We start from the raw sequence: 28,000 nt of genomic DNA, 5'->3' as shown, positions 1-28,000 counted from the left end.
CTCTTTCTCTTGTATGTATGTGTGAATATTATCTGATCATTTTGTGAGGCATAGGCCTGATTGTTGTATATCACTGATATTGAAGATGACTGGGAATATTTTGAAGCTCAGAAGCTAGTTCTCTTTTTGTTTTTCAAGAGCTAGTTATAGTTCAGATTACTAAACGTGAGGATTGTCAGCTGGAGGTGTATATGTGTTTAAACAGTGATGACTCATCCACAGGGACCTTACAGAGACCAGAATCTGAAAAGGGACCTTGAATGGCAAAAAAATAAGACAAACAAACCTTTTATTAAGTGTCTCAAAACTATCCATCTGGCTTTTGTATTTGTGGCGAGAGGAATCTTTCAGGGTTTTTGAAATGGTGGTTTGCAGGCAAAGAGCAAGCTCTGCTGGTTGGTTTTAATAGTTTGTTTAACTTTCATATCTTGTGTGTTTGTTGTAAATTGTATCCTTCTTGTTTCATTGCCCATCACATTTTAGATGTGACAGCTGAGTAGGGTGAGCAGTTGTGGTGTTTCTAGAGATGCTGTGATCCAACGGTGTGTATTATAAAGTCTTACTGAAAAACCGGAAATCAAATCCTACTCATAAAAATGTTAATTCTTTTGATTTTATTTTATGGACCGTTAGAGGTGTGGGGTGGTGTATTTCTCCGCAGTGATTATCTTCATTTTCTTGTTTTCTTGTTGTTTTTTGGGTGTAAACAATGGGCAGAGGATGAGTACAGTAGACACCTGGTAATGAAAGCCATGGGTACAGAGACATGATGCTAACATGGTACCAGTTCTCAAACAATTATTGTCAACCTGTCTAAATAAGAAAGCATACTTTGGTACTACATTTTGATGCCACTCAAGTATAGCGCTGTAAAAGAGCCAAGTATAAGGCCATTGGCCTCTCGGTAGAGGCATAAACTTGTAGCCTACATTCCTGCAGCTACTGATCCGACCAATATTAAGCTGGTACTGGTCAGTGAGCAACCAGTTACCTGTGGTGGCAAATGAGATTGCAACAAATCATTCAACCTGAGTGGTAACCAATGCGTCTAATGCAGTTACTCATTGGATGATGTCATCTCGGTTGTGCATTAGCTTCGTTAACCACTATCTGCTTTGTAATGGGGTGAAACTACGTTTTAAAATACAGTCATGAAGACTGTCCAGTGCAGCTGCCATCTGAGTTTTGTCATGCAAATTTAGGCTATGTATGAAAATTCGGGTTGGGCTTTCATTAGTTGGCTTCTTAGTTTGCTTCTCTGTCAAAATCCAGCCATAATTCCCTGCCTTAGAGTCTCCTATTTAACAATGTACACTGTTTGAATGAAGCCATGCATGATTAAAAATGTATGAAAAGTCAGTTGAAATGCAGAGCACTGGGAATTAGCCCCTAGTTTATGTACCAGCAGCCAGTGGCGACCTCATGTGTGAGTTCATCATCTGGGGGGAGTTGCAGGATGTATCTTGTATTAATAATGAATTTACATGGATAGAGGATCACACAGTGCAGACAGGTGCTGTGCCTGCCTCATTGGGGGGATGTTTGTATGACAAACACCTTTGTAAGGAGCTGCTGAAGCAGAACTAAAGCTCTAAAGAATCTGTAAGTTGTAGTCACTCCAATTTTTAGGCCGTCTAACTTCTTTTCAAGGATAGTGAAAGTATTAGTTTTCAACTGGGACTACTACTTGTGGACTTTTTCAGTCACAAAACATGTTTCCAAAATTGTCTTAAGGTGGTCAAAAGCAAAACTTGATTTCAACCACCAGGTTATTGAAAAGAAAAAACACTTGATATTCAAGGCACACTTCCTAAAATCTACACTGCTTTTTCTTAAGAGTGAGAAAAACTTTTCTATGCTTCTTTCTTTGTGCTGGAAAATGTTATTTAGATATAATGTTATTTAGAATTTCTAATAAAAGAAGTGAGCAAATTTAGTTCATAGCTCACAAAAATAGCTAACTCTAGAGTTAGCTATATAGAGTTAGCTAACTCTAGAGTTAGCTATATAGAGTTAGCTAACTCTAGAGTTAGCTATTTTAGATCTAGAATTGGCTGTTCTGAGCTTCACTTACTTATTCAACAATTATTGTTCATTAAAACACCTAAAGAATATGGCCACAGTGTTGCATGCAAATGCGGAAGCTAAATGTTCCATATTTTCCTATATTTTGCCATATTATCAGATTTTTCATCTAAGAATGATTTCTTAAGCAATAGATACACTTATCACCACCAGAAAAGGTAGTTCAGGCATTGTATTAAATGCAACATACCCTCATATCAGCCAGACATATCAGCTCAATATCAATACAAGTGGAGCAACTGACCCTGCAAGACAAGGAAGACAGCCAGGAAAAGAGTTAAGCTTAGTTAGCCTTTACCTGTGGCTATTCCATTGTCCATTGGAGAATGTAATGGATGAGATGAAAAAGATGAGGTTTAGCTACAGTTAACAGGAGACTTTTTGCCTTGATCTCTGCAGTGATCTGGTCACCACACAATGGGTCATCAGATTCAATAATGTGTATGTTGATACAATTTACATTCCTCCTGATGCCAATAAAAAAAGAAAAAAGTCCTCAAAGGGAATTATATGATGCCATCAGCAGTCACATGACAAAGCAGCAGGGTCATGTTGTATTGTATCCAGTGATTTTTGCAATTATTATTTGTTCAAACATACACGAACACACCTAGAGCCCTTTCACCCGACTTCCACATGCTTGTCAATGTCCCTTCCAGGAGAAAAACAGTCTGGGCATCCCTGGAAGCTTCAAACCCCTCCTACATTATGATCTCTTGGGCCATATTTACTGGCTTCTTCATCCAGATTACTCTTCTTTTTTTTCTTGTTTTCTTTTTATTCTTTTACTATTTTCATAAAAAAGTTTATATCACAATGCAACAAAAGGTTGTGCAATGATAAATACATTTAATCATGAACTTGATGTTGAAGCTCGTTATATATTTTCATATATTGGAAACAAGGCACATTCATTTCAGTATAACTGAATTGGATATTTCTCAGATGTGGTAAAAATTAGTTTTTGTGGTTAGAAACCTAAAACAAATTGAATCAGTGGCTGTTGTCATGAAGGGTTAATGTGTAGCTGCTCTAGTCCAGACAAAACATAAAGAGATTTGATGTTCCTCAGAGACATGAAATGACAACATGCATCATCATCAAAACCACTCAGGGGCAGGGAGGGAGAGGAGAGTGCTTGCATGTACATGTGTGTATGGGTGAATGGATTCAATGAGCATTCAATTGTTGAGTGTGAAAGGTTGGCGAGAACATGTTATGGTGGGGTCAGAGAGAATGAGTATTACATTTAAGTGATTGCATAGACACATATAACTACAGCATCTACACACAGATTTAATATGTGAGAAGGATCGAGACTTTCTATTCTATCTATAGAGTGTCCTCTGTTGTCACTTCACTTAAGGGAAGGATTGAAAATGAGCCACTGTCTCCATGTTAACTAAAATGTTTCTTTGTATTATCATCATCTTGCATTTGGAAGCTGTTTTCTGCTTATTTTATCCAACATGTAGTCCTGTGGTCTATAACAGTTTTTGACCCATTAACCAGAATATATCCAATTGAAATATATAAATATCATTGTATGCAAACCTTTGTTTTCTTTATTTGTTGTCTGAAAATTAGCTTATGAACTTTCTGACAGAGTCCTAAGATTGAATTAACAGGTATTTCTTATGCACTATGCACATTTTGCAATGTTGTTTTAAAAACTTTGAGCCCGTAGGGATGATAGATTTTATTTAAACATAGTCATAAATGTGTCGTAGAACTCTTGAAAGCATATATGACATTGCTGACTAGAGGAAAGGAGATCTATTTCCATAGCAACAGTGTTTCTTTCACCCACTGGACGTGTCAAAGCTTAAAATACATGCAGTGTTTGAGCACACACACCCCCCCCCCCCCCACCCACACACACACACACACACACACACACACACATACACACGACCCCCATAGATACTGCACTCGCCACCTCCTCCACACATGGTAACAGTGGAGAGGAAGCTGCTTCGTCACCACATATGGACACAGGAGAAGCCCTTTCTATCTAGGGTCCTATTTAGATCACAAAATAATTTAGGCTGTTGTTTATAGATATTCAGTCATTTCCATTTATTAATTTCCACAAATGCCAAAACTCATAATACTGAGACTGATTGATTTGATTAGCAGTAAAGCTAAGCCTAGTTGTATGATTTGGTATTTCCTTAGAGTCACTGAAAGCTAAATTGAAAAAAAAAGTATTAATATATTTATTCATTTTAAACAACACTTACACAACAGATTTAGAACAACACTAGCATTCAGTTGGGTTGTGTCCTCTCAACATGTATTATGATATTAGTATCAGGGTATCTTTTTTTCGGTGTTTCTTGCTTCTTCTTTGCATGCTAATGATGCTCTTCAAAACGTAAATCCACAGTGTGAAACTCCATTACATACAAATACAGTCCATAACAACTGCACTACAAGATGATTAGCTTGGCTCTTCAGTCCACCGAGCATTAATGAGATTCCCAGAGCTGTGACACCGAGACTGGCCTATGAGCTGGCGTGTTGTGAGGTCCATGATGGTACTGCATTTTTTGCTTCGCTGTTCACAAAATTAATCCAGTTTAGCTTATTCTCATTATTCCTCATCAGTTTAAGGCAGCCTAAATTTTGCAAGTCTTGGCATCTGGAAGGCCTGTTTATGTGATGAAGGCAGAACAGTTAGCTAGCTAGTCGCTGGTCTGAGGCTAATGCATCACAATAGGCCTGTTTATGACGTTTGAGAACTAGGAGTGGGGTCAGCTTTTACTCGCTCAATCCCACTCCATCATGGTATTGTGATTTTTAGACCTGCCGTAAACATTCTGGCCAGAAAATCTATTTAAAAGGAAACGCAGTTCTGGGCCTTTCAGCATGTTTAAATAAACTATTGTTTAACACATAACATGTTTTTCACGCAAATCCCAGAATTAGCATCACTCTGACTTTAGAGGATATCGATTTTGGACAAAAAACTTTGTTTTAAATTGTTTGTGTATATGATTGAGATTTCATAACGTCACCAATTTACACCACATTATTACAATTGATATTTTTAGACATGTCTCTCCAGCTCAGCAGCAGGTTTTGAGTGTTTACACAGTTTCAACCTTCTCTTGTGGTGTTCTCTTTGGCCTGTTGGCTACATTTTCCCTGTTTAGACTGCTGTGATTGGAAGAGACTCGAGCGTCACAGCATCTTCAGGGCAGCAACATCTTCTTCGTCACTGAGCCTCTTGTCTCCTAGCAACGGGGGCAGGGCTCTCTTAAAGGGGCCTGCCATAATTTGTTTCTATGTGTGTGACAGAGGAGGCCACTGCATTAACAGGTATTGATTTCCTTAATGGGTGAAAAGGTGAACAGAGAAGCAGAGGGGAGACAAAAGGAGAAACTTAAAGGTGGGAGGATGGCTGCGATTTGGAACACGGACCGAAGTTTGTGGTGGCGGAGCTGAAAATACAGCAGAACAAAGAAAGATTGACAGAATAATCTCAGCTCATCACATAGGTTAGTTACATAAGGGTACATTTAGGTGTAGGGTTTTAGGGATGGAATGATTAGATGTGACAGATATATGGATGGATGGATGACTGATAGACAAGATGAGCAGGACAGACGGATAAATGAACAGATGTAAGCAAGATTGATAGACAAATTAATAGACAAATGGATGGATGGATGAATGGATGGATGGACAGACAGATGAATCTAGGATCATAAATGATAGTAAATTAATGGTTGGATGAACCCTTGATGAACAGCGTGGGCAGGATGGATGGATGGATGGTTGAACGAACAAATAGATGGCTGATTGACATTTTGAGAGCTGGATGATTAGCCATGTGAATGGCTAGTTTACCAGGTAGGAAGGAAATGGAGATGGATTTATTTGTGGATGAAAGGGTGCACACAGGGATGAACGTTGCATCCAAAAATGGATGGATGCATTCAATGGCCAAGATGGATGGATTCTAAGTAGACCGTTGGATGATGGGATAGACAGGGATAGATGGTTGAATACAAGAATGTTTGGTGGAAAAAATTATTAAAAAAATAGTAAAGAAATTGCTAAATGACCTCAAAGGGGATTGACATTTTGAATTTAGTAAAACCCAAGATCATGGCAGTGTATTTATGCAAGTATTTTATCTTCATAGTAAATATATTGCTTAATGCACTGATGCAAAAATGCCTACCTTCTTACATAATCATCATCAAAAAAGCAAGATAACACACCAGTTTGTAACAGGAGCGAATAACTCTTACCTCCTAACTCATAACTCCTTCTGTCATACACACAGGCTTCCTTCTTTCTTTAGATAAAGAAAGACACTTGGATATCTGGGAAGAGTGTCTCACTGCATACAAATAGGCTTGAAGGCAACACTTAGCCAATAGAAGTGGATTAACCCCCATTCCATTCACCCACTTTCTGCAGCTGTGCACACATATGTTGATGACCACTAAGCTTTGCTTTTGTTTACCTTATAGATTTACTATCATGGATTTTCTCCTCCTGTTTCTTGATTAGGACTGGTACAAGAAAATGTCTTAAAATATACATGAATTTCATATTATATTGTCATAAACTGTTTATATGTTGATATTGCCATGGATATATATAAGTACATTAATGCCTTCATGGGTTTCAGATGCAATAATCAATGGTTTTGAAGGCTAATGTTCTCAAACGTTCTTTAGAAAATGTAATATTGATATGCTTCTTATTCCAAGTGACTGTAACCATTGTTTTCTTCATTCATTTCACAGTATGCATCAGTTGTGGTTATGAAGACTTGTGCACATTGCAGATGTTATTTGTGCTCTGTAACCATAATGTTATCCAGAGCTTGTGAAGTAAAAAGACAGTTAGACTATAATAGGCTTACCAGTGACTCTGGTGTTGATGTCAAAGCCGGCAGAAGGATTTGGCGGTGTGTGTGCTGCAGGAATAGTGATGGTAAGTGAGGCAGACTTTACTAGCTCTTTGCTCTTTGAGCTACTGTCTCTCACATGATGCTCATGCCTGTTGATTCTTTTGTTTTGGGCAGAAATGTCCAAGACAATCAAAGTGAGTCTCATCACTATACTTTAAAAAAAAAAAACAAGAACTCTGCAGAGTTTTTGTCAAAATATCTCGGCAATTTATTGTTGCACTTCTTAGCATTTTGTTGGGCGAATGTGTTGAATAATTAACATGATCCCAAAGTGGGAAAGATGAGAGCATTTTTAGTATTGTGTTTGTTTTAGAGAGTGTTAAATGTTATAAATGAAATGAAATGTTGGTAGAGTAAAAGCCAAGGGAATGCTAAAGTCAGTAGGATTCGTGCAGTTATGCAACCATTAATGCATGAAGAAAAGTATTTTGCTTCTCTCTACTGAAGATGTTTTACTGAATACATAAGGAGAGAAAAACAAAAAAGGCCATTACCTCATAGTGAGTTGACAGATGGACACCCTGGTCTACGTAGTGGCCGTAGTTTTCTTTAATGAAGAGATTAGAGTTCACCAAAGTCAGAAGGACAAACATCTTTAGGACTGAAATGGGCAGAAATGGCAGTACACACTGATAAGATAAACGCACTTACTACAATTAGTCTAACATGACGAACATTTGGTTTACTGCTCCTAGCAACAAACCCCTGCTGCTGATACTGCGTCAAAAATGAATATCATGCCTGATGCGTGTCTGTCATTACTGATTGGTTAAGTAAACTGGTTAACATGAATGAAAAATATCTGACTCCGCAATAAAATAATATTGTAAAGGCAGTTTTATTATCAGGAAAGGCGAGAACTCCAACAGAAAGAAACTGAGTTAAAAAGCCAAGACAATGAAACCTGAGAAGCAGAGGGAGCTCTAATTCTCACTTCATTATTCCAGGTAAATACTATCATGTAGAGAAGCAAATCCCATAAATAGTCTGTCTGTTCTCTTCTTTAAGCAGCCAACTGTTAGCAGTGACAGTGTTGTTGCTGAAGACAGAGCTGCTTCTAATTGGCCGGCTCAATCTCCTCATCCCATGCACACACACACACACACACTCTGTGTCTGTCTTGCTTTCTCTTACCCTGCTTTGACTGACGGCGTGCTCGCTCCAATCCCTGCAGGGCCGTATGAAGCGAGGAACCAATAGCACATCGGGGAGGGCGGAACTGGGAGCAGTCAGCCAGCTTCAGGCAGAGATGCTGCATTTGGACCTTATCGACGGTGCTGACGGTTACCTCAGTGATAAAGAGTCCTCGAAGGCGTCCGCCATCGCAATCCCGCCAGTCACCAAGGACTCCGCAGCACCTGTTACCATGGATACTTACCGACCCAAGAGACCCACGACCCTTAACCTCTTTCCAATTGTGCCACGCACGCAGGTAGAGCCTGAATTAACCTTATCTACACACACACACACACACACACATATATACACATAGTCTGGCATATAGCCGAATATTGATAAGATTGCTTCAGTGGATAAGAGTATATCTGTCTGGGTTTCTCCTCACTTGCAAAAATTACATTTGGAAATGGTAATAGGAATGAACATGTTGCTTGACATGACTGCTGAATTTACGACAATTGGTTCTCTGAAAGAATGTGTTTTCTGGATTGAACAAGGGCTTCAATTGTCAAGACACATTTTTCTACTCCCTTGGTGCCCGTCTCTGTTTGTGCTTGGATGCTGCTCAAGCTCGTGACTGTGTGTGTGTTTGTCCAGTTTGTCAATCTTTGTGAGAACCAGTCTCAAGAGGGAGGATATGTTGTCTCAGAAATGCTATTTGAGGTGAATTTTTAAGTTTCAGTTTAGGCTTGGGGTTACATGCTGCCGAATGTGGAGTGTTTTAAAGGGTTCTTGGAATTGAGACAATGTAGAGTAGGTATGCATGAAAAATGTCGGTTCTAGTAGAACAACACCTTGAAGTATTCTCTCCTTTCTGGATAAATTTGTGTCTACAAACATGAAAGATCAATGCAATGTTTTAGAGATCAGTTTTGCTCTGATGATGTTCAGGCTCCAACGCCATCCTGTTTATGTTAACACAGGTGCTTTGCTAAGATCAGTTAAAACGGCTGTCCGCCAACTGGGGCTGCAAGGGTTCAATCCCCAGCGCATCAACCTGTCAAAGTTTCCTAGAGCAAGACAATGACCCCGCCAGTTGCTTCCAATGGAAGGCTTGCACTTAACAGCTCTACCATTGGTGTGTGAGAGTGCGTTTGAATGGGTGAATGAAAAATATAGAGCAAAGAGCTTCATACAACCATGCAAAGGCTAAAAATCCACTATAAAGGTACAGTGAGTCAAAGGTTTGGTCACATTTACCCACTAAGTGAGGCGATTATCATTGTGATTGGATCTCCTGGGATGTTCCCCTTTCAGTCACACTTTACTAACTTTGTCCTTTTTGCTGGGCAGGTGATATAAAGTGGATTTATTAGACCTTGTTAGCTCAAAAGTTATATGCATTGTTGCAGAGATCAGTAATTGTAAGTGGTGAGTGAATCGAGCCATTAATGTGCTATGTAATTTAAACCATGAGATAAAATAGTCTGTGATAATTCTGTGTTTTTTAATCACTTTCATATTACTTGTAGTTGTTTTACCTTCTAATAGTGAAAACTTTATGAATATTAGATTAAGAGAATCCATTCAGTCAGATTACAGTCAAACTAAAACTGAACTCTTAGTTTGCTTACATCACCCCTTAAGGGAATTTTATTGAGAGATTCAATTCTCAGCGCATGAAGATTTAATTCAAGAGAATACATTCAATAATTTTAAGGCACTAGAATTGTCCTTTGATACTTTCAGGTTGTATTGGAATGTAAATGGTCTTATAGTGGTACTTTTGCTTTGTGACATAGACATTAATTTATGCGATGAAGAGTTTTCCCATCACTCTGACGCACATACACTCTCTCACAATGTAGGTTGTCAGTATGATCAACCAACGAAGCTAAATTTGTGTGCTTTGATCTTTGTCTGGTTTCCATGAGCTATAAATAAGCTTGTTGTTTTTGCTTGTGTTCCTTTGTCGATTAGTGTGTGTTGTTTTAGCTTTCAGAACTATATTGTATAACTGTAATGACAGCATTCAAACATTTCTTTTTTTTACTTTTGGGTCTTCCTGTCTCTTATTATCCAGGTTATTGTTCTTTCATCTTATCCAGCAAATACTAGAAGAAACAAACAAACCAGATACAGATTATTGGCGTAAAATGTGTGAAGATGTCTGTGATAAATATCTGCAGACAAACTGTGAAGACATTAAGAAGCAAACCACATCTGCTGAGCAATTACTGGTATAAAATGGGACAATGAGATTAAATCAACTGAAGTACAAAATATATTTTGTACATTAAGTATGATAGCAAAATTAATAGATTCAGAAGATCTTATCTGTGTCCAACGTGATATATTTGGATTGAAAAGGCAATAGACTAGAATTTTAGAGGCCACCTTAACTTTTTGATTTTTACCTGCCTCCTTTTCAGTTTGATGTTTTTGTCTCCTTAGGTAGGCTTGTGTCCATATTCTCTGATTACTTTCTGAGATGATGAAAATAGTGAAGCTAAGAATTAAATCATTTTTAAAGAATCAAGTGTATGGCAAATTAGTGGGCCCCGGCTCTGTGTCTATTCCTTCTGTCGTACCCTGATACAGACAGATAGATTAGTCAAATAAGTGAATAAGGTTTCACAAAGATAACCTTTTATAGTGCCTTATTTTCTCCAGTACATTTAAAATTGAGAAGCTACAATGATTCAAACAGTGCTGACAGTGCAGACAAACTCAAAAGAGATGATTCCTGATGATGTCCAGGCAGATTTCCTCACAATGACTGCTGTAAAGAAAGAGATAGAGGGATACGGCACGCTGGCTTGGACTGTTTCCAGGTCAGCGGATCTGTAAAAATGCAAAATGCACACTTAGCTCTGCATCAACTGGCAGCAAGCAAGAGTTCTCTCGTTGAATAAAAGCAGCCCTAATCAGGGCTAGAGCAAGATCGTTTGATCCACAACTGTACAGGACAGCGTAATACAGGAGTGAACCAATAACTGACTGTCACTGTAGCCGTTACTTTTTGTTTTTTGTAATGGCTGCTTTTTTGGAAAGGGAAGAGTGATTATAACATAAACCTTCATTAGCTTGAAACCTCCTTAAGAGAGCCCCCGACCATTTACACACCCATGCATCTTCCTCCATGTAACCTCAGAACTGAGGACAACGTGGATGACAATGTGGACAGTGCATTCCAGCAACAGAAGTGGGGTTGAGAATAAAGAGGGAAAATAATTATTTGTTTATTCTTCAATTAAGAATAACATGTCTAATATGTTCTCATAATTTCTTCCTCAGACCAAATAAAACAGATTAAGTTGCATGAATGATTGTGTCCATACTTCACAGGCGCTAACTTATAACTGCACACATGCTTTTTACTTATTATTTGCTGGGTGATTTACCTTCTTTCGAGGGGTTTTCGAATTGTATTCTTTGTTTATCTTTCACCTCCTTTTTAATATATTTGCTGCTTAAGGAAAATTCAAATTGGCTATGTTCATTGGTTGGAGCTGAGGTTAGACAAGCAAGGAACTGCCATCACGGCTGAGTTTCATACTCTTTAGACATCTCTCACTTAAAGACATTAATCCACCAAGTTTATTATCAGATATAACAACACTCAACATTTTTTATACCAAAATCTGGGGACGTGTCTATATGAGGTCATGTGTTATCAGAGTCATGTCCGTGCAGATCGTGGTTATTAACACACACACACACACACACACACACACACACACACACACACACACACACACACACACACACACACACACACACACACACACACACACACACACACACACAAACCCAAACTACAGAATATTTAAATATATCTGAGTCACTGCCCTGAGCAACAATCTGCTTGTCACTATGGTGGAATATTTTCCCACATGCTGATCACTCGTTACCACGGCAACAGTTCAGTCTGGTGCATGTGGATGGGAAGTGAATCATGTGTGGTGGGTCGAGCGAGGAGGGAGACTTGATCTTATTTGGAGCACATTGTCGTCACAGGAGTTCCTGTTCTCCTCCAAATTGTTAAAATCTTCTCTTATCTAAAGCTGGAGATCAAAACACACTCTTCCAGTTTTACTAACTGAATCACTAAGTCACACAAAGTGTTGGTTACAGACAGATACTCTCAAATGGCACTTAGATTTATCATCTTGTTTGACAGTTAGGATTCACACACTGCTTTTGTGTTTTGGTTTAGTTTATTTAAAGATAAAGAAACCGGGTAATATGTCATGTGTTGTTGATTTAAGGTTGTATTTACTTCATTTTAAGACCTGGTAAGGACCAGGACCAGTTTTTTTTTTTATTGTGTCATGATGCTTAAAACCTTAGAAGTGTATATTATTTTTCACATGATTGTATTACAATGTGGCACAATTTGCTGTTTTTCTTTTCTTTTGATGATTACGAACAACCCACTTAAGATTATTTCATTTTAAATATGACTCATTTAAAAAGTTGTAATCGTAACGTACATAAACAAAGAATCACTTTACACCAAGCTCACACTGGATGTGGTTGGGTGTTGTCAGAAATGTACTGACCACACCCTATCCCACACTTATACCTCACTGCTTAATAACTCCATGATTATGATATCACGATCATGACCAACTACACCAAATGAGGCTAAAGGGATTGCGACTGTGAGTGTGCACTCCCAGCAGCTTGCATAAAAGGTCTGGTCCCTTTAAATGCACACCACGGAGCACAGACAAAAGAAAACCCTGCTCATTCATCAGAATAAAAGGTTTTTGTGTGTTTGTGTGTGTGAGAGAGAGAAAGAGTGAGAGGGAGACACATACACACATTGTCTGCTTTTTGTCAGGATCCAGAATTCAGTAACTAAACTTCTCCCTGATCTTCCCCTTTTTTTTCTTCTCCACCCACCCCCCCATCTCTGTTCCTTCTGACCACTTCCTTTTCTTTCTCTTCCTATTTTTATCAGGATACATTAAACAACAACTCATTTGGGAAAAAATACAGCTGGCAGGATAAGGTTTCGGGCTCATCATCGCCTCTTAAAACAGGTGAGCTTTTCTCTCACACCAGATACATTTTTAGCTTCAACTGTCTGAATGTTTAAGTTTAGTTGATGATAACTGTGTTTTACAAGCCAGAATCTAGTTTCTGATCTTGGTCGTCATTGTGTGGCTGACATAGTTGCAAAATACTGCTGTGATTCACATTCAATATGGCAGGCTGTGTGTATCTCTGATCTTTAGGAACAGGGTTGTGGCTTGGATTAGGTAATGAGGAGAAGGGAGCTAGCTGAGCCAATGCAATGTGTTGTGGATAGTAGCTGGCAGGCTGCTGTTGATGCATAGCACATTGCTGCGACTCTTTTTAGAGACCCATGTGAAACACAACTGACCTCACCGTCAACATTTGGCAAAAGTGAATTATTGCTTATCTCTACTTTTTTTTTAACTAATCAGTTTTCTGAAACTTACTTTGCCTACTCTGAAACTGTGACACCATTGCTAGCCTTCTATTTGTACCACTTCATTAAGATTAAGTAAAATGCAAAGCAATAGTTTTGATCTCATTTAGTTGTGAATGGTAGCTTTGTAGCCATTTTGCCAGGTGATGTCTCAGATTCAGAGTCATGTAAAAAGATAACAACATCTGTTCAGCACCTGTGTCTGCTATTGTTTTTCTGTTTGGGGAATTAAATGGAAAAAACCTGTACTGGGAGGCTTTTAAACAAGGAGCATGATTCAGGGGTGCTTCAAGTGCAGACGTGTTATCTAATGATAATCTTTTCTTCTCTGTTCATCTCCACAAGGAATCTCTGAATATGAAAGAATTAGTTTGTAGGAAATACTGTCTGTGGGAGTAACTTTCTAAGTTAGACTTTAATTCCTTTTCGGAATAGATTGGACTACATTGTCTCAATGTGTCTCATGTGTCTGCTCCCTAAAACAGTCTGAACAATGACCTATCGGTTGCTGCCTTGTGGCTGCAGATACAAGACCCGCATCATTCACAGTAAAATATATCCCATGCCATCTGGAAAAGTATGGAAAAATATGGAATACTTTTTGGTATTTTCCAGGCCTGGATAGCAATGAAAAACGAAAGTATGACAAAAACATGTGTTTACAGACTGCTTTCCCTATTCTATTTTTTAAAAGATAAAATCCAATTAATTTTTCCATGGTGCCCATTGTTTTACCATTGCATCTTGAATAAAATGCTGTGCAATGGTTTGGCTATTATTGATTTCTTTGCGCTACAGCTACCACCCGCATAATCCAATTCCTGGTCACAGGTAAAGTGCCCACATGTCCCACTTTGTGTCTCACACATTTTCATTACTTTTCACATGTTGTGCAAATTGAGACGTTGTCCCGTTATTGTTTTGAAATGCTTGCTTTATAATCTGGCATTTATCAAATAGCTGTGTGGAGAAAGCAATGAGAGTTTAGGCAGGCATTGATCAGTTTGATCATGTCAATCAAACGGGAACGCAGATGCAGGTTAAGAGCACAACCACCAGCAGAAAACAATGGCAATCAGGTCAGAACGGCACTGTGAAATAGTATGGAAGCTCCATGCTTACTGTGTTTTTTTTTTATGTGAGAGAACTTGGAAAAGTTGTATTTAAATAAGACATATTTGTTAAGTTTTTATTTGCATTCTGTTATGTGCTACTGAATTAACCAGACGGCAAAGCATAGTAATGTTACAAGCTAAGGGGTAGAATAGAGAGGTTTATTGTTAGTTATTTTAGACTACCTCGATGCATTAGTATCCCACATTATCCCACACAAACATAGTCTTTGTCCCACATATGGTGAATTGGAATCTGGTCACCGTAGTCACAGGGGGCTGGAGCCTATCCCAGCTGCCACTGGGAAAGAGGCGAGGCACACGATGAACAGGTGCCCCGTCCATCACAGGACCTCACAGAGACAAATAATCATGCACATTCACACTCACTCCTAGGATTAATTTAGAACCACAAATTAACCTATCATGCATGTTTTTGGATGGTGGGAGGAAGCTGGAGTACCTAGAGAGAACCCACATATGCACAGGGAGAATATGCAAATGCGAACATGTAGAGCTTTAATCTTTTAGCATATATTTGGCAATAAAAATGCATACAAGGTCAGAATAAAGCATACATGTTTACCATTAGATTTCAGAACCATTTTATAAAACATCTACAAGAACCTCAGATGTCAAAAATGAAATAATCAACTGTAGAATCTGTGAATTTAAGTCTGGAAAAGTACAGCTTATTGAAATGGGAAATGTGTAAGAACCCTAAAAAATAATATGATGGCTTTCTTTTCTAGCAATGGATTATGATGCAACACATGACATAACTCAGCAGTCACCTCACCCTGACTGCACTCAGAATTTTGATGAGTAATGGGGATTTAACTGTGTAATCCTGACATTACCTAACCATTTCTACTTGTCTCTCTTCCTGTTTTGTGCTTTACTTTATGGATCTGTGCATTTGCCGTGATATTCGTCTTCATGTCTGTCTTCTGTGCATTTCTGTACTGGCCACATCTGCATCATGTACATTTACTCTGTGTGTGTGTCTGGCCTTTCTTTGTGCTTCTGTGTCTGTATGTTTGTTTGTGTTGCTGCCTGCATGGTTTTGCTCGCCTCCGCTCCTCCTGTAGGTGACCTCACCCCTCCACGTGAGCACAGCTGTCTGAGCGATGAGGACAAGGTGCATGGTGGTGGAGCGCATACCAAAGACCGCGGAACTTCGACTGACGCCCCCTGCAGACACAGCCAGACCTCGGGCCATTCGCACAGCTCATGTGCAGGGACTGTGACACGCTCAAAGCAACAGGAGAAGCCTCCTGCACCCCCACCACCCCAGAACTATACACCAGCTCCTCTGTACCCGACAGGTAAGGCAGATGGCAGTGGGCACCACAGGGAGAGGATTCGATACCACACGGATGTTCGTTTAGAGCCTACGGAGGAGATTTATCTGACTCCTGTGCAGCGTTCTGCTGACCCTCTGGAACTCCCCAATGTGCAGGATCGGCCGTTCCTCTCCCAGCAGACTGAGCAAGGCCGCATGTCCATAAGCTCTGATACAGAAGGACCACCTCCTTATCAGCCCCTTCCAGATCGGACCAACCCCTCAATCTATGAAGAGGACGAAGTTTATGTGCCCCCACCTTCATATGCTTCTTGCGTGGAGTCTCTCATCACACCACCAAGCACGGCTGCCTCAGGTTGCTCATCTCTTGTGCTAGACCTCAGCCTTAAGGGGTCGGGGACAGGGGCAGGGGCCATGCTGAGAGCCGGTTCATCTGTAGAGTATGTGGATGCCACAGATGAAAGCTTCTGTGGGGAGGATGAGGATGTGGACAGAATAATAATGGACAGAAGGATGGTAAAGGGGGAACGGAAGGGAGATGGGGGTGGTAGCAAATCTGTCCCACTCAGGACTTCCATGAGCTCAGAGGCCAGCGGCCTCTCATACGACTCGGTCAAATACACACTAGTGGTGGATGAGCACGCTCAGCTAGAACTTGTTAGTCTCAGACAGTGTTACCAAGGCTACAGCGATGACAGCGACTCAGCAACTGTCTACGACAACTGCGTCTCCTCTCCCTACGAGTCAGCCATTGGGGAGGAGTATGAAGAAGAGGATGAGGACGAGGAGCATGATGCTCGGTTAGGAGGAGTACGGAGGGAGGCCACAGCTTGTCTCTCAGAGGACTCCACACCTGAGGCAGACCTGCACTTCTCCAAGAAGTTCCTTAACGTCTTCCTGAATGGTCGCTCTCGCTCCTCTAGTAAGTCTCTTCCATGACAACACAAATTCTTCAAAGTTTGTAGTCAGCTGCAAAATAAACATTTTCAACTAAATGATTGGGCTGCAAAGTGTTTAGTCTTAGTTGGGACTTTCATTTGACAAAGGATGCAAAGACACTAGTTTGCTTATAGAGTAGCTTCATATTACATAAAATTTTTACAGCTGGCTTTAAAGTATTTCCTTTTTTACTCATTTAGAACAATTCTGAAACTTGATTCTATTTCTTGAGGAGAAGATTTTGAATTTAATAATGCATGTAACAACCAGGAAGTAAATGTTGTTAATTTTCTTAAACTACAATACCACCACAGTGAATAGTACTGATGGTGTTCTCGCCAGAGCCACAGAGATATTATTCAGGGATTAGATTTTGCTCATGCGGCACAGATAATCATCTACATGGCTGCTTTAACTTTAATATTTTGAGGTTCTGTAGGTTAACGACAGGCTTAGATTCAGCTTAAAACTACAAATGGAGGAACCAAGGATGACTTGTGCAATAATTTATCTTTTTTTTATATACTTTCTAGATCAGTATTTGAATTTTGTTGCAGGGTCATGTCTGCTCTTAATGCTGGTCAATAAAAGCTGGGTATTTGCTGCCTTTTTTATGTTGTTATCATCATTCTGACAGCACCGCATTCAGGGCACAAACCCAGCTGGACATTCAAAGAGCCTGCTGAGTGAAAGGACTCTGAGCCAAAAACAGCTTGTCGTTTCTTAGAGTTGCCTTCTCACCCTCTCCTCTCCACATTCAAAGAACCGTAAATAAGTTTTTCTCTTGGCATTTGCAGTTCTGGAGATGGTATATGGAAGTACTGAGGAGAAAAAGAGGCAATGACACAAGCAGCAAGTAGATTTCTTAATATTTTTCTTCATTTCCACATTGATGAACCATGTAAATATTAGCACTGCTGTGCATGTTTTAGTTGATTAAAGTTATAATCCTGAGGAGTTTAAGTAAATCAGATTTTACTAGTGGTAGTAGTAGTCCTGAAGGTTTCGGTAGTCCTGCAATGCTGAGCGCATGGGTGCAAGCAAAAGGCCACATGGAATCGAATATGAGCATAGTCTATTATGATGCATAGCCACACATCAGCCTAGTACCGCATACTGAAAGTTACACTAATCGGATATGAAAATAACAATTGATCATCGATTTTTGTGTTCATACACTCATACATATAAAAAATAATGCATCAATGGAAAGAATTTGATTCGAGCCATTTCAGCCTGGTAATGGGAATGTGATTATGCAAAATATGTTGTAAATATGCAAACACGGATGTAGCAGAACCTTGGGTCACCTTCTTTATTCTATTCAGCACCCACAAATGCACTGCTGACATCAAATAGGGTTTATTGTTGGAGTTGTAATAAATGCAATCTGGAGGAATTAGCTTCAAGCAGAGGTGTGGAGTGAGCTACAGAGATCAACTGAAAGTATGGTGCAACATGTATTGATGTGCAGAGAAGTGGATTGCTATTTTTTTGTTGATTAGACTCATCTGATTTAGTATAATTTTGGAGCATGACATGATGGAAAAAAAAGGATGGGATGGGACTCCCAAAGCCTAGACGATGGTGGTAGATGAGTAGAGTTAGGAAATGATTTCCAAAGAAAGAGGTGGAGCTGGGGAGGAGGCTGGTTATTTGCGATTGAGTCTTACAGAGAGATAAAAAGAAATAAGATTTAAAATGACAAGCAGCATATTCATTGGCTCAAAGACTAGTAGACAAGAAGAAGAGCAGATAGGAAGTTGTGAAGAGTAGCAGAGGAAAATCTAGGGCACATATATGCCTTATTGAATGTGCGTAAAATCCATATTAGCACTCAAAGTCTGTAAAATAACTATGCAGAATCAGCAGGATCCCCTTTAAAACAACCCTCGGACATTCAAACCGTTTCAAAGATCAGTCAGTCAGCAAAATTAGAGCTCCTCTGGTAACTTTAATATTTCATTGGGTGTGGTCACATACAACAGGCAAGAGCTTCTGCTGATAGACACTAAGCAGAGGAGAGTCCTTTGATGGCACATTGTAGGACGTACCTTCATTTGAGAGATCATAGCTCAGAAAAACTACAGGAAGTGGCATAATTCAAACGCTAATCCATATCGTGCTGTATATTGTACATGTTTATAAAGCATGATTCAGTATTGGACATTTGGAGTATTTACATAAAAGACACGGAGAATGAGCAGTTCTCTTTAGTGTCTTTCCCTTTTTTTCCAGACTTGTTAGAAGCACCACAGCAGTTTATCTGCATGGTGCAGAGGGGAGTCGGGGATCTCACGGGAATGTTGGTAGAAATGCGCAATGCTCCTCTGTTTCACATATAACTAAAGGGTGATTAATGCGACCTAAAGAGTGCCTTTATACTTTCAAATAAACCAGCTATGTCTCAATTGTTTGAATCTGTTGAGCCTTTGTTGTAATTTGAATTCAACTTCATTAATCTTTTATCTTCTGTATCAACCTGATACAGAAGCTGACATTTAGCGCAGTTTATCTTTTTTATTTCAGTTTTTCCCATCTTTTGTTCTCTTTTGTGTTACTGAAGGTGCAGAGTCCTTTGGCTTGTACTCCTGTGTCATAAATGGGGAGGAGAAGGATCAGACCCACAGAGCCGTATACAGGTGAAGAACTACACCCCCGTGAACCCTCCATCCACACTCCAACCACATAGCTGGAGCTTATTTACAGTATAAATCATGTTTTTATACTTGAGCATGTGCAACACATTGCAAAAGACTTTCCGGAAAGCAGGTTTTGGTTTGTCTGTTTGTTTATATTTATGTTTGAAAACGCAGAAAGACGCTTCAGCATTATTCTATGACATCCGTGTCGTTGTCACATTACTCAGCAGTGGTGTTGCAGATTTTCCTCAGTTTGCTATGCAATGACTTATTGTTCCTGTTAATGCTTTTTTGTTTCCCATTAAATACAGTTTATGGAAACATGGCTTTTAACAGTTGAAACACTCATTTAAGGCTTAAAGCTTTAAGCATTCTTAAGCTTTCTCTCGAAGATTAATCTTATTGTTGCATCAGACTTTTTGTTCTTTTTTTAGCAATAAAAAATATGTTGCACCCGAACACCATTCATTCTAAACTTTGAATACCACTTAAATGCAGCCTTTGTATCCACCTTGAACCCTTTCATTTTTTCCTCATCTTTCCTTGGTAACAGCCACACTCCAGTTGGCAGTGAGGACTTCCAACTGCTACCAAAGACTTCAGACTGTTAGATGCATGTGGGTGCAGGGACAGAAAGAAGAGCAGGGCAGTCATGAGAACAGGATCATATGATGTTTTGGGATGTTATCCACGCATAGCTGAAAGTAGAAGGAAGGTTACAGTGTGTTTCAGTAACAAATATGAATGGACAGCACCAGGACAATAAACCAGATTGTATTGATTGTTTTCTGTTTAACTTTTGAACCAAAAGTTGGATTCTGGAGACACTGATTTGTGAATCCATTTTAAACCTCACCTTTAATGTTCTGCCTGAGTATAAGATAATTTTCTATTGAAAGCAGACACTGGTGAATTGTTTTTTGAGTGATGAGTGTGAAGATGTGATATTTATAACATTTATAACCTCCCAGATTCTAGAGGATAACTACTTTAAATTTCCGACTCATAAAAAAACTCCCAACATATGACTCAACAGGTTTGTCCCTCGACACGATGATGAGCTGGAGTTGGAGGTGGATGACCCATTGTTGGTGGAGGTCCAAGGAGAGGATTACTGGTATGAGGGTTACAACATGCGAACCAGTGCTCGTGGAATTTTTCCTGCCTACTATGCTGTCGAGGTGACCAAGGACACTGAGAGCTATAAAGGTACTGACACTTCCAGGGTTTTGTTTGGTGAAAATGTTTGTTAAGATGCTGAAAAAAACTGAAACATTTACAATTTCGGTTTTCTTCCTGTTCAAATTATAAAAGCAAGGTGTATATAACTGTAATATAAGTGTCTATAAGTATCTTTCTTTTTTTTTTGTAAAGCACTTTTTGTGCCTAAAAAGGCTGACAAATGATCATTTATATTTTCAGCTCACATACTAAGAGATTTGGCTGTATGTATGTGAAACGCATTATTTGTAAAATCTGAGGTAAAATGCTTGTTTTTCTCATGATCCCGCCATCCTTTTGTGTGTGCTGGTATCAGATCTTCAAAAAAAGAACTTTTCTGCAGCCAATTAAATTAAATCCACACTTTCTACAGCCAGTCTCACTGTTCTCGGAGACATATTTGTCCACAGTAATATAATTATTTTCCTGGCAGTAGTCATCCCTGTCAAACTGTTCACAGCAAACACAATAGTGTGCAAGGCACTATGTATGGAGTTTTACAGATGTTATGTAGCAAATAGAGAGGCTCTCTAACATTACTCCACGGGATGTGTCTCTCTGTTCCCACTCATATTTACAACTCGGCTCTCTTGCAACAACTCCCTTTCCACAAGATTTCAGATCAAGACATTTCCTTGAGCAAGACTTTACTTAATACTCATTCTTTTCTTAGTAAGAATTCTATTCCTGATGTCAGACACTTGTAATATACTGCTCATATATTGCTGCTGAAGAAACCTTCCCTCTTTCCGACTCAAGTGGAGAACTGTCAGTCGGTCTCTCTCCTCCCATTTCTGTCTAAAACCATTGAAAGGGCGGTCTTCAAACAGTTCACAGAATACCTCTCACAAAACAAGCTCCTTGACCCTAATCAATTTGGGTTTAAAAGTGGCCTGAAAACTGAAAAACTGACTGAAACGGCTCTGTTGGCTGTGACAGAAGCCTTAAACAAAGCCAGAGCGACAGCTAAGTCTTCAGTACTTATCCTGCTCGAATTATCGGCTGCATGGGCATCACAGGGAGAGCACACTCCTGGTTTGAATCGTACCTCACTGGTCATTCAATGTATCCTGGCTTGGTCACACTTCTGCAGCACACCACCTCGCCACAGGGGTCCCCCAAGGCTTAGTACTGGGACCTCTTCTCTTTGCCATATACACAACTTCACGGGGCCAGATCATCCGATCACATGCCTTCTCATACCACTGCTGTCGGAGGAGCACTGCTGACGCCCAGGTGTATCTGTCATTCCCACCTGATGACTACACGATCTCAGCACGACTCTCAGACTGTCTCTCTGACATATCGACATGGATGAAAGCCCATCACCTCCAACTGAACCTGTCAAAAACTGTACCGCTTGATTTCCCGGCATAACTGATCATACACCACAGCATCCAAACTGAATCCCTATCTCTTGCTTCGTTGCATCCTGGACAGAGGTCTATCTATTGCGACCTTTAAAGATCACGTTGCCTCCGTCACTCAATCGTGCCACTTTGCATTGTTAAACATAAGAAAGATATGGCCGTACCTAACCCAACATGCCACCCGGCTCCTGGTGCAGTCTATGGTTATCTTGTACCTTGACTGATGCAATGCACTTCTAACTGGTCTCCCAGGCTGTGCTGTAAAACCTCTGCAGATGGTCCAGAACGCGGTGGCGCGTCTGGTCTTTAATCAGCCTAAAAGAGCACACGTCACCCCTCTGTTGGTTGAGCTCCACTGGCTACCCTTAGCTGTCCACATCAAATTCAAGCCACTGATGTTAACCTACTAAGTGCTTAATGGAACGTTACCCATCTACTCGAATGCTCTCGCAAAGGCTTATGACACGACTCGGTCACGCCGGTCATCAAAGGATTGTCGTCTAGCAGTGCCTAGTCCACGCTCAAAATAATCCAGACTCTTATCATGTGTCGTTCAACGATTCAATTCAATTCAATTCAATTCAATTCAATTTTATTTATCTAGCGCCAGATTACAACAATTGTCATCTCAAGGCACTTAAGTAATATAGTCCAATTCAAGCCAATTGGAATTCAATTCATTGTAATCATAATCCAATTAATTCATATAGAGCCAATTCAAAAAATAATATCCTAGCTAAGGAAACCAACAGATTGCACCGAAACTTGTCTTCAGTCCAACCTCCCATCCTGAGCGTGCCTGTGGCGACTGTGGAAAGGAACGACTCCCTTTTAACAGGAAGAAACCTCTGGCAGAACCAGACTCAGGAAGGGTGGCCATCCGCCTCGACCAGCTGGGGTTTGAGAAGACGGAAAAGAGGGAAAAGAGGGGGGAAAAACACCATAACGCCATTCAAAAAGGATATCTGTTGGAACAGGGAAAAACAAGTTAATAACCACAATAATGTCACATGTACATAAAATCAATTGAGAAATTAAACAGGGGGAAAAAGAGAGCAAAGTGAGAAAAGGTGTGACAGATGAGGTCCCCCAGCAGTCTAAGCCTATAGCAGCTTAACTATGGGATGTTTCAGGATTACCTGAGCCATCCCGAACTATAAGCTTTATCAAAAAGGAAAGTTTTAAGCCTAATCTTAAAAGTGGAAAGGGTGTCTGCTTCCCAGACATTTACTGGCAGCTTACTCCACAAGAGAGGGGCCTGATAACTGAAGGCTCTACCTCCCATTCTACTTTTAGAAACTCTGGGAACAACAGCTAAACCTGCAGTTTGGGAGCGAAGTGCTCTGTTAGGAAAATATCTTACAATGAGATCTTTAAGATATGATGGAGCTCGGTCATTAAGAGCTTTATATGTGAGGAGAAGAATCTTAAATTCTATTCTGAATTTAACAGGGAGCCAGTGAAGAGAAGCTAAAACTGTAGAAACATGATCTCTGCTGTTAGTTCTCATCAGAACTCTGGCTACAGCATTTTGGATCAGCTGGAGGCTTTTCAGAGAATATGTGGGACAGCCCAATAATAAGGAATTACAGTAGTCCAATCTTGAAGTAACAAATGCATGAACTAGTTTCTCTGCATCGCCCTGAGACAGGATGTTCCTGATTTTAGCAATATTACAAAGGTGAAAGAAGAAACCAGTTTTGTGCGTCAAATTATAAATTCTGGTCAACTCTGGTCAACTCCAAGGTTCCTCACTGTAGAACTAGAACCCAAGGAAATACCATCTAGAGTAACTACATAACTAGACAATTTCTCCCTGAAGCGCTCAGGTCCAAAGAGAACAACTTCAGTTTTAAAAGCAGACAGTTCTGAGTCATCCAGGTATTTATGTCTTTAAGACAGGCTTGCAGTCTGACCAACCTATTGGTTTCATCTGGTTTCATAGATAGGTACAGCTGAGTATCATCAGCATAACAATGGAAATTTATGCCATGCTGTCTAATAATGTTACCTAATGGAAGCATGTATAAAGTAAAAAGAATCGGTCCAAGCACAGAACCCTGAGGAACTCCATGACTTACTCCAATGTGTGAGGAAGATTCTTCATTTACAAGAACAAACTGGAATCTATCAGATAAATATGACTTAAACCAGCCTAATGCAGTTCCTTTAATCCCAATAACATGTTCAAGTCTCTGTAACAGAATGCTGTAATCGATCGTATCAAATGCAGCACTGAGATCCGACAGGACAAGCACAGAAACAAGTCCGCTATCAGAGGCTAAGAGGAGATCATTGGCAACTTTCACCAGTACTGTTTCTGTGCTATGATGCACTCTGAATCCTGACTGAAACTCTTCAAACAGATTATTTCTATGTAAATGATCACAAAGTTGAACTGCAACTATTTTTTTCAAGAACTTTAGACAAAAAAGGGAGATTGGATATAGGTCGATAATTAGCCAACACTTCTGAATCAAGAGTAGGTTTTTTAAGTAAAGGTTTAATTACAGCAACCTTAAAAGTCTGAGGTACATATCCTGTCAACAAAGACTGATTGATCAAATCCAATATGGAAGTGTCAATTAAGAACTTGAACAGTCTGGTTGGGATTGGGTCTAACATACAAGTTGATGGTTTAGAAGAGACTATTGCTGTTGTTAGCTCAGAAAGATCAACTGGGCAGAAGCTGTCTAAATACAAATCGGGTTCGAAAGATACTTCTAAAGCTGCTCTACTTGATGATACATCAGTGATAATAGTAGGAAGGATTCCATTAATCTTCTCCCTGATAGAAACAATTTTATTGATGAAGAATCTCATGAATTCATCACTGCTGAGAGTTAAAGGAATACATGGCTCAACAGAGCTCGGACTCTTGTCCGATGGTGGAATGACCTACCGACCGCTACCAGAAATGTTTTTGTCCCTATAAAGTATTTGAAATGCTAAAATATGGAAATATGGCTCTGTCTTTTTTGCAAAGTGAAGTCCTGGAGTACTCCTAGAAGACCTGTTTACTGTTTTATTTAGGCTGTTAATGCTTTAAGCACTTTTTATAGGCCAAATGGATTAGTTAAATGAGCTACTAAAGTGGTAGAAATAAATCCAATTTCTGAGTATAAGTTTAAGTGCATTCGTTCTTTTCAATTTGGCAATCTGGCAAAGGTTGTGGAAGTCGAGAGGGTTTTTGCAGTAGGAATAACTTTCAGATCGAAACCACGTAGATCTAGATTTTCTAGGCTTAGTTCCCCGAAGCAGTACCTCTGGTATTTTTGTGCTTTCTCACAAACACAGTTGGTCATTTTTGTGTATGTCAGAGCCTGAGAGGGCTCGTATGTCCCTCGGTGCAAGCAATGATCTGGCCTGATCACTGATGTGTGCAGTTAACGTGAACCTGAAGGGCCATACTACTGAAAGTCCTTTGTCTAATAACGTAAAAGGGATATAAATAAAAAATGCTTAAAAAAATTAGGGTGAAAATTAAAAATGAAATGCATTTTCAACCCTTTTGTGTCTCTATTAAGGAGCCGCTTAAATCTCACTTTAGTTTAAATGTTTCAATAAATAACTACTATGTACTGTAGATTGTCGTGTTGTTTGTCGCTTTAGACTGTTATTTCTTGTTTTTGCTCATAACTTATTTTTCCATCTTCTTATTGCAGTGAAGAGCAGTGAATGGATGGACAGATACCGCCTGAAGTTCCTGGGATCGGTTCAAGTACCCTACCACAAGGGAAATGATGTTCTGTGTGCAGCTATGCAGAAGGTAGAATCCCCAAATGTTGTGCACATTTGTGTATGTTTGACTCTGTAGAACCTTTTTATGCAAAAGGACAAACAGATGCCACAAGAACATAAACAATCTGTATCGCAGAAAAATTTTGCAGAAGACATAATGTAGTATGTTATCGTCTAGTTATACATGGGCTGCCCAATGACAGCTGGGATAGGCTCCAGCCCCTGCAACCCTGAGTTGAAAAAGAATGGATGGATCTGGATATACACTAACTGTATTATAGTTCAAAGGTAATTTCTTAAGAGTTTCAAGCTTTTTGCATGTTAGTAATCATCTAGAAAATTTGTTTTCCAGATCGCCACCAACAGAAGGATGACAGTGAAGTACAACCCACCATCCTCCTGCATCCTGGAGATCAGTGTCAAAGGCATCAAGCTTGCAGTTCAAGAGGATTACTATGCCTGTGACAGAGTAAGACTCAGATTACACCTAATATTAAATTAGAAACATATAATTTGAAGTAGAAACAGAAGAGGATATTTGATCACAACTTTAGCAACCTACATGTGCATGGTAAAGGGATAAAAGTGAAGAGTTCTAAACTACAGCAGCATATGTAGTATAGAAAACAACTTGAGTGAGCTGATGGCCACCAGTATAGTTTTAGCACCGTAAATTCTGGACGATAAGCCGCTACTTTTTTCCCAGGCTTTGAGCACCGCAGCTTATAATACGGTGCGGCTGATATGTTTCTTTCTTTTTTTTTTTCATGCCGCCAAAAACATTTTGCCTTGTAACATTAGACCAATGAAATTAATGAATAGTTCACAGTGATCCAATGAAATTGTACGATAAATCAAACACACTAAATACACTGCTAAATTATTGTAAATCGGTCATTTGTACTCACCCTCAACATGGAAAACAAACGAAGAAATGCATATGATGCAGCTTTTAAATGAAAGGATTAAAGAGATTGTAAGAGCGACAACTAAGATAGATTTTATAGATAGATAGTATTTTTGCGTTACCGGTAGGTATTTAAGTTAAAACCATTGGTGTTACTGGCACTGTTCAGGATGAAAAAGCATTTGCAGTATGTATTTGTCTATGTTACCATACGCATTTAATTACAAGTTTAAAAATCCTCACGTGTAACATCTTTCTGTGTAAATATCTCATGTTACAATGTGGACACCTGCGGCTAAAAATCCGGTGCGGCCTATACAAGTACAAAATGGATTTTATTTTTAATATTAGAGGGTGCCTCTTATATTCAGGTGCGTTCCATAGTCTGGAATTTACGGTAGTTATCATTTTAAAATCAGCAGTTAGATATAGTAAGAGTTATCAAAAATGCTCACTGGAATCTCAATGATAATAATAATCTAGATTTCTGTCTAAACAATTCAAATTCTGCCCCTGCTTTCTGCATTCTGTTGACAGAGTAACGAGTGCAGCCACTTCTTCCAGTTAAAAAATGTCTCCTTCTGCGGTTATCATCCCAAAAACAGCAAGTAAGTAAAAGCAGAAAGAAAACAGCTTTTACTTTCTCCCTATTGTCCAGCTGCAGAGATCCAAAATGTCCAGAATTTAAAGATATTGCAAAGCAAAACTACAGATGTAATTGATATGTGACAGACAGAATTAAGTGTTGTACTTGTTGTTCTGAGTGCAGTCTTTTTTTCTCTACAGGTATTTTGGTTTTATTACTAAGCACCCAGCAGACCAGAGATTTGCCTGCCATGTGTTTGTGTCTGAAAACTCCACAAAACCTCTGGCAGAGTCTATAGGGTAAGTTGGTCATTTAAAGTGTTGGACATGACTGAAACACGCTAGTTGTTCCAATAGCTACGTGAAGTCGCTTTAGTTGTTGTATCTGTTGGTGTTTTCTACAGTTTGTCCATCTGCATTTGTAGCTTGCTCCTATTGTTGGTGTGCTGTGTTTGCTTCTGTTGATGGATCATCTTATGGAAAAAGGCATTTTTAACAGGTTCTTTTGTATATTGACAAAGGATCTATTACGTTATGACTTTAACACAGCTCAATACTGGCTGGATTATTGACTCT

The 28,000-nt window shown here is 39.5% G+C and overlaps 1 protein-coding gene across 2 annotated transcripts in view; it reads left to right on the top strand.

The window, feature by feature from the left end:
• mapk8ip1b (mitogen-activated protein kinase 8 interacting protein 1b) overlaps positions 1-28,000 on the top strand; it is a 48,949-nt gene that overhangs the window by 18,613 nt on the left and 2,336 nt on the right. For both annotated transcript variants that reach the window (XM_072379990.1, XM_072379991.1), the window contains exons 3-11: positions 8,193-8,450; positions 13,107-13,188; positions 15,805-16,941; positions 19,525-19,600; positions 20,637-20,809; positions 25,857-25,960; positions 26,285-26,401; positions 27,377-27,447; positions 27,626-27,724. In XM_072379990.1, the coding sequence (XP_072236091.1) occupies positions 8,193-8,450; positions 13,107-13,188; positions 15,805-16,941; positions 19,525-19,600; positions 20,637-20,809; positions 25,857-25,960; positions 26,285-26,401; positions 27,377-27,447; positions 27,626-27,724 (2,117 nt within the window). The remainder of the gene's footprint in view (positions 1-8,192; positions 8,451-13,106; positions 13,189-15,804; positions 16,942-19,524; positions 19,601-20,636; positions 20,810-25,856; positions 25,961-26,284; positions 26,402-27,376; positions 27,448-27,625; positions 27,725-28,000) is intronic.

This window comes from Leuresthes tenuis, unplaced genomic scaffold, assembly GCF_036924035.1.
Source record: "Leuresthes tenuis unplaced genomic scaffold, fLeuTen1.0.hap1 SCAF_2, whole genome shotgun sequence".
Classification (NCBI taxonomy): Eukaryota; Metazoa; Chordata; class Actinopteri; order Atheriniformes; family Atherinopsidae; genus Leuresthes; species Leuresthes tenuis.
This window is presented reverse-complemented; position numbering and strand designations above follow the sequence as displayed.